General features: G+C 35.8%; 1 protein-coding gene across 2 annotated transcripts; it reads right to left on the bottom strand.

The window, feature by feature from the left end:
• Positions 1-204: 204 nt before the first annotated feature.
• On the bottom strand, positions 205-4,192 carry LOC137715437 (uncharacterized). 2 transcript variants are annotated; one of them, XM_088691463.1, is made up of 3 exons: positions 3,911-4,192; positions 1,911-2,220; positions 205-932 (listed from the first exon to the last, which is right to left on the bottom strand). In XM_088691463.1, the coding sequence occupies exons 1-3, from the start codon at positions 4,106-4,108 to the stop codon at positions 403-405; spliced, it is 1,038 nt and encodes a 345-aa protein (XP_088547589.1). In that variant the 5' UTR covers positions 4,109-4,192; the 3' UTR covers positions 205-402. The 2 variants fall into 2 exon arrangements, with proteins under 2 accessions (XP_088547589.1, XP_068310871.1); XM_068454770.2 differs by lacking the exon at positions 3,911-4,192 and having other exon boundaries at positions 1,911-2,385.
• Between the last annotated feature and the right edge of the window lie 3,803 nt (positions 4,193-7,995).

The following is a 7,995-nucleotide window of genomic DNA, read 5'->3' on the forward strand; positions in this document are numbered from 1 at the left end:
TACCTAACCAAAACGTTGATAGCAGGAGCCTATGTGAAAAAAACAAAACCTTTATTTGCTCATCACTAATGCAAGAATTGTGTACAAAACCCGAACCCTCGAGTTTATTTAGCGGAAGCAACGGTGTTCGTTGCAGCATAAACCAAAGATCTCCAGACACATCTCTAAATCTTTCTATGACAAGCAAAAACTTCAGGCACACAATTTTTAAGGGTATACTGGAAGCAACTCATATTAAATAATCATTCAGTACTCGTACAAGTACATTTGCATAACCGAAAGGAGCAACAAAATCTTGAACAAAGGCATCTGAACAGAAACATTATAGGGACCAAAATCCTGCAAAACATTCTTAAGGCGAATATCTTTAGAAGATTAAGAAAACCGATAGGGGTAAAGGCACTAATTTGCCCTCGGCGTGGCCCATTCAACCCTGAGGATGAGATTGTCATAACCATACCCATTCAGTTTGTTGATTGCTCTCTGGGCATCTTCCCTGTTCACAAAGTTGACAAAACCAAATCCTCTGCTAACGGAAGTATTCTTATCAAGAGCAACGTAAACACGACTAACAGCACCAAAAGGCCGGAAAAGTTCAAGCAAGTCAGGCTCACGAGTGTCCTCTGAAAGGTTGGTGACACGAACAGAGTTCTCATCATTCCTTCGTCTCATATCACTTCCAACTCTGTCTCCACCACCTCTTTGGACTGGAGGAACATACTTACCTGTGCTAGGAGCTCCAGGTCCTGCTTCTGATGTAGGAGGTTTATCACTAAATACTTCAGGCTGTTGGGCCAGATCCTTATACGGGCAATGTGAAGTCCAGTGATCACCCTTCTTACCACAAGTCCTACAAAGTTTGAGAGCAGCCCCTCCTTTTGTGAGTTGAGACAGAGCGTCTCCTCCAGCCTTTGGTTCTTCTGCTTTGCTACCTGTTTACAGTCAGACAGAAAATTATAATCAGAAAACCCAGTATACAAGTTACCATGACCAATTGACATCGATCAATAACAAATAAATCTATACTAAATAAAGCAAAAATAAAACAAATCTCAGACAATAGACATAATAGAGAAGCAGCAACTGCAATGCGATATATTTCCTCCATGTGAACAATGCATCGTTCACAAGACAAATTCACATGGCTAGAGAAGGTATCTTCAGAATTCAAACTGATCCAACAAATTTGAACTATATTATATCTGAGAAAGTAACCATATAAGCAGTAGGACTCTTTCCTAAAAAAAACTTTAACCTCTCCACAAACCTAATTACCGGATTTGAGAACAAAACCAGATGAAGTTATGAGATTTAAACTAAACATACTCACGGTCTCGGGTTAAAAATCTACATCATATAACTAGACATGCAAACGTTTCTGTACGAAGTTATAAGATTTAAACCAATCCGATAAACTCTTGGGAACTAATCCACCGAAGAAGCGCTGACCTAGAAAAGACATATACAGTCAGCCAGACAGTCTACCGACTCATGTGCCAAGCCAAGCCAGCATTTGTTCATTTAAACACAGCAATTCCCTCAAACAGACATTTCCATTAAACTAAGATAAAAGCAAGGGAAAGAACGAAAATGCTTAGTAACGGTTAAGTTATTTGAATCAAGCATTTTAAATTCCACTCTCTCCTTCCTCCAAACAACAAAATAAAACAAATTCCAATTCAATTTTAGCTTCATTTGTTCCAAGTGCAAAAAATTAATTAGTCAAAATTAATTCAAGGGGAAATATTCCCAATTCGCCAAATGAAGCAATGAACTGAATTTCACCAAAAATTTAATCTTTATTCTAAGAAGCTATTCCCAAGTCCAGATAATCTTCCTCAAAAACCCGAAATTAAAGACACCAATCACCGAAAACAATCCAAAAACCAGAGAGCAAGGCAAAGGCATACCAGGAGCCCTGGGGCGCTCGAGGACGATCTCTTCAGTGGAGACCATGGTGAGCCTAGCACCGACGTCCTCGTGCACGGCGTCGCCGAACTTGGGCCAGGAGCGGCGCTCCACGGCGCGCTTACTCAGCCGGGCGTTGGCGAGTTTCCGAATCCGCGTCGTGGTCGTCATCTTGACCTTATTTCCGTCCTCGTTGAACTTGTATTCGATCACCGTCTTGATCCCGTTCTCGTCGGGCCCAATCTCCTGCATCGGCGGCAGTAGAAAGTCGAGGTCTTCGCCGTCGTCCTCCTCGAGCTCTCCCCATCGGAGCTTAGGGGGTTGGTTACCGGATGCGGGTCTCACTAGAGCCATCGCTGTGCGTGTGTGGGGGGATGGAGGGAGACGAAGAGATTTGGGGATTTTGTTAGGGTTAAAGATTAGGGCTTTGGGGTTTGGGGATGTGAGGGCGATGAAGAAAAAGACAAAAGCGTTTTGGGTGGGTTTATGTGTGCGGAATTGGGGATGTATATGGTGTTGGTCGCAGGTGGATTGGGTTTTGTTGGGCCTTCAGTTTCGTTTGTGTTTGTTTTGGGCTGGTGGACGTGGTTTTATTTTCTCTAAAACATAAAGGGAGATTTTGATGTAAATCATATAGATTCATCTGGCAGATTTGGATTAAAGAACAAGTTGAAAAGTACAATTGAGAACTACCCCGGAGTGATTCAGTGGTTGGGGATGAATTTTAAGTCTGTATTGTACACGGCACATCCTGAATTCGATTCTTGGCGTTGGTGAATCACATGACGGTGAGCGAGGGGAGGCTGAAATGCTATTGTGAATTTTTCCAGCCCCGGAAGAGTGGATTGTCGTGACTAAGCCACCATATGGTCTCGTTATTAAGAAAAAAAGGTACAAATCCGAAATAAGAATAAAGCTTTGTAGATTTGGCTCCAGTATCAAATTTGGATCCATGACGTATCGTTTTGAAGTAAACAACGACGCGCATTAAACATGTTGCTTTGATGTGATATATGGGTTTTTTAAAACCAAATTCCATCGTTTATAGTGTTTTATTAGGGTTTTAAGTTTTAAGGACGTTTTCATTATTTTGTTAATTGTTCAGTTCTCATCCTATTTGGACTCATAGGGCTTCTGGGTTTAAAAGGTAGTGTATATAGAAGGGATTAAGTTTGTTATCTTATTAACTATCGATCAATAAAATTTGAGATCTTTTTAAGGAAAACTAATGAAAATGGCTTGAAAACGAGTTTTAATGATAAGAAAAAATAAAGGGTAAAGTGAATAGTATCATGATTGACTTTTTAGTGTAAAAATATAATTTTTTGTTAAAATGAACAGTACCGTGAGTTTTTCGTTAAAACTCCCATCTTTTTATATTTTACGGTAGATTCCAAATTTTTTATTTTAGTTTATTATGAGGCTTAGTTTATTCCCTCTCATTTAATGTAGATAATATCGGTTATTCCAAAAAAAAAAAAAAATTACGTCAAAACTTTCCAGACAGATTTATTTTATTTAACTTTGTTCACCACATCATTCTTGCTAGCCAAGGCACTATAAAGAACAACAATAAAAAATGGTTTACAGACAGAAAATGAAAATCCATTGATTCAAATGCAAATCAGCACGCTGTAAACAAATCCTAGTACTATACAATAAATATATATATATATATATATATATAGTGGCCTGTCTTTACTTGCCACGTCATAGATTCCATCACAATACCACATTGTGCACTCTCACTCTTAACAATCAGCAATAACACGAAAGGATACCTCGCAAACTCTCCTTCCAAACAAAATAAGTTGATGTAATTGTACACAATAATTGGATAGAAATGCAAAAAATAAAAAAATAAAAAAATAAAACCACACCAACTTTACAGCACACCAAATTTACAATCGCATTAACCGCCATCGCCGCCGCCATGAGCACTGCCACCGTCACCGCCATCCATAGTAGACATGTGGCCAGCAGTCATCAGCACAGCAGCCGCGCCAGCATCATTGCTCCCGGTGGCGGTGGTGGTGCCTCCATCAACCTGACCGCCAGGAGCTGTTGCAACACGATCATGTCCTCTGCTCTTGCGGCCTTGACGAGAGCTGGAATGAGACTGATCATCCTGAAGCTTCTCTTGATGATCTTTGTGTTTCCGGCCTGCAGGTATGCAGAAACAAATGGTTTTGCTCTTCATGTTACTTTTGGCAAATGAATATTATCAGCAAAACATCTTAAATATAAGAGAAATGAAAAGGGCAGTGAAAGCACATATGTTAGTCGGACAAGATCTTTTCTTATTTAACAAGTTTTATCATGACATCTAACAAGAGCAAGGTAACTACTTTTAACTTTTGCCTTTTGTATTCTTTCATTTTCAAATTGGTTCAAAGCTTCTTTTACCTTCTTTAATTATACTTAATACTTAACTTTGTATACTTAACACGCCATCTTATATGTAACTTAAGCTAAACACGCAAAACTTATAATATTATATTCTAGCACTAAAGCATCCATTCAAAACTAACTGACCAGGAGCAAAGATGCGTTTTAGACTGTGGGGAAAGCTTTAACATTTTTTTTTTTTTTTTTTTTTGGAAACAAGGGAAACCAGCCAAGGCACATAAGCCAAAAGAAAAACAGGAAAGCCTACAGAGAGGCAAACACCAAGGAGACAAACAAGTAGTGAACAGGGATAGGACAATAAAACCCCTCCACCGAGTGGAAGCGTCACCCCAAACACCACCACAACGAAATTAATGTGGACATAGCAGACCATCATTGTTTAAAACATAGATCAACGAAGATGGGGGCCGATCGACCCAAACAGAATCATTCATCTCCGAAAAACCAACCGACGCGATCTCATGCGCCGCACCATTAGTTGATCTGGGCACCCAAAAAGCTTTAACTTTTTGGAGGTGCTAATTTAATCAAATGTAAAGTTATGAACACTATTATGCTTTATCATGAAAGAAAAAGCCAAAGATTCTTTAGAAAGTTGAAATGGACATATATAATCTTATTAATTGAGGAAGATTATGGGCCCGTGTACCAAAGGAGAAAATGGATGCCGTTCCGTTGATTGATGGCAGCTAGCTTATGTTAGGTTTTTACCTGTGAAATTAAGAATAAGGATGAACTTTTTAAGAATAAAGATGAACTTTTACTCAAAATTCATTTTATTCGAATCATAGAGTTTTCGTGTTTATAATTTGAATCGTTCATATTCTGAATCCCTCTGTAAAAATCGTATTTGCAAAAAATCAATTAAACCTAAGGTCGTTTAGTCAATCTATTGTAGACATAAACGGTTCTTGCTGCTTTTACCAACTTCATTCATCTGTTTTTATACAACTCAATGACAAAATGACCTTAATTTTAATATATTTTTTTGCAAAAGCGATTTTATAGAGTGATTTACAATATGAATAGTTCAAATTATAAACATGAAGTTCTATGAATTAACAACGAACAATTTTGCATAGAAACTCTTACTCATTATTTGAGTAGTCAAGTATAGAAGAGGATAATCTCCGGATCCATTTTGTGAGGATCCCTAGTTCATTGTACATTGTGTTGCCAGTTTTCGTTAGGTACTATTTGTGTTTAATTTTAAATAAAAAAAGTTAAATAATTTCTGACCGCACGATGCACGATGAATGACTAAGATGTGAGGGACTATTTGTGTTTAATTTTAAATATAAAAAAAATCAAATAATTTCTGATTGCACGATACACGATGAATGACTAAAATATGAGGATTGCCATAATTTAAATTCGGATGAGATCTAAATCCGCCAAGTATTATTATTCGACAATATATGGACATGCTTTTTCATCACTATTGACAGGCTGTCGGCAAATGATAGTATGCATTATTTACTCTAAAATCATTTGCCAAAAATGGTTATTAGATGCGCATCCAAAGCCTTTCGGAATTCGGGTTTGTAGTTACTTGTTAATACTCGCAACGCGATCTTCGGTACGTTTTATGAAAAAGCTTTGGAAAGAGCTTCATAGTCCTCTCGTCTAATTTTCATACTTCAAATTGGTCGTTTTTCAACGATGTGGAGACTATAAAGAGTAAGGGGAAGAAATTTGTAGGAATTTTAGGAAGAATAATGGACTGAAAAAATGTGAATAAGTGGAAAATAGAAGAAATTTGAAGGAAATTCTTGAACGAGTGGAAATGTTTGAAGAAATATATACGTTATTTATAGATTTTTTTATTTATTACAAGCTAGCCTTAAGAAAGCTGCTAACTATCTAAATTACATATTAACAAAATCCTCTTTGTTCACTAAAAGAGATGAAAGGACCAAATTAACCTTCAACAAAGCTATAAAAAATAACCAAAATAAAAGTTATGGACAATATAGTAATTTAAACACAAAATAATTTACTGTTCTCAAAGCTTCACATTCAAGTAACCGTATAGTTGCCCTCATTTTCTCTTTCACGTTTTTTCTTCCAAATAATATAAACTTTTAGTGATGAATTAGTTATTCTGAAATAATGGCTAAAGATATGAATAGCCTTTTCAGCGACAAAAAATTATTTGAAGGTTGTCACCAAAAAGCTTTAGGGACCATTTTGTATTTTCCATCAAAATTTTATTTTTCAAAATTTGAGTAAATGCATGCATGTTGTCAACCAAAATCCTATGAAATTACCAATTTAACCCTATAATTAAAACAGAACATGAATAAGAAATATGGGGCAGAAATGTAATTTCATACAACCAAATTTTGCTGTTTTTTTTTTCAAAACATCACCTGCATGTAATCTTAACATATCTTTAATTAAAAAAAAATTAAAATTAAAAAAAAAACTTCCCACTCCCACATTCTCTATCACACTCTTCCTCTCCTTCTCTCCTTCTATTTCAAAAACAAAAATAAAAAATTTTCTCACACACTTTGTGTGTGCCCATATGCTAGTAATAACAATAATAATAATCTTATTACAAATAGGGCACATAATTATTTTTATCTAGAAAAATAGGGCACGTAATTAATTACAAATAAAATTTTTATTCACAACGGAAATTTTCTAAATAAAATACCAAGGTTTTTATTCAGACTGAACAAATTTCGTGGGTTTAGGATATTTTTGTGTGATAATTTATAGTCTGACAGTTTGTACTGTAGTACGCATTTCTGGAATGTCTTTGAACATACCGGATCCCTTCCATCAAGTTTATCAAGACATATAATCCGGATCTTTAAAATTTGATCAAATAGTTACAAACAAGGATTCACTTTAAAAATTATTATAACTTTATTTGTTAAATTAAATTTTAAAAACCTGAATTATGTACCTAGATAAACTTGATGAAAAAGATACGAAAATGATCATTTTCCCGTTTTTTTCACCAGGTTCATAAGTATGTGGGGTACTATATAGGAGGAAAATTGTAGCACCCACCATTGGACCTTAACTGAATAGTCTCGAAAAAGTACAGACGTATGTGGGGTACTATATCTACGAGGAAAATCATAGCACGCACCCTTGGATTTTAATTGAATGGTCTCGAAAAAGTACAAACGGTTGAAATTAAATGACCAGGAAAGTTGTTGATCAAAGTTGTCCAATTTTGAAATCAAGGTGGAGCGAAGTGCAGCTTCCTTCGAAGCCATGGGCTACTGCAATGGTTTCTATCATTTCTGTTGACGCCATGATTTAGCATACATATTAAAGAAAGAGAGAGGATCCTTGTCGGAACTTGAAGATCTTGGAAATTTACCAATTATATCCGTTTATCATACATAATGTGATCAATTTTCGTCAGATACAGTTTATATTCAATTTTAAATAAAAAAATTTATAATGATTTTTTATCGCATGATGTATGATAAATAGATATGATTGGAGAATTTCCTAAATCTTCACAAAAAAAAATCCGGTAAAGATGACATTCTTTAAAAAAAATGAAAAAAAAAATCTTTTCAGTTGTAAAATATTAATTAATTGGAAGTTAAAAAACTCTAGCCTTGGAGAATGGTGTTTTTTCCAATCCGAGAGATTTTTCCACCGAATCCTGTCGTATTCAACAAGAAAATAAGGGGATTTTGCTCCAAG

Source organism: Pyrus communis, chromosome 3 (genome assembly GCF_041283825.1).
Source record: "Pyrus communis isolate YQ-2024b chromosome 3, ASM4128382v1, whole genome shotgun sequence".
NCBI lineage: Eukaryota > Viridiplantae > Streptophyta > Magnoliopsida > Rosales > Rosaceae > Pyrus > Pyrus communis.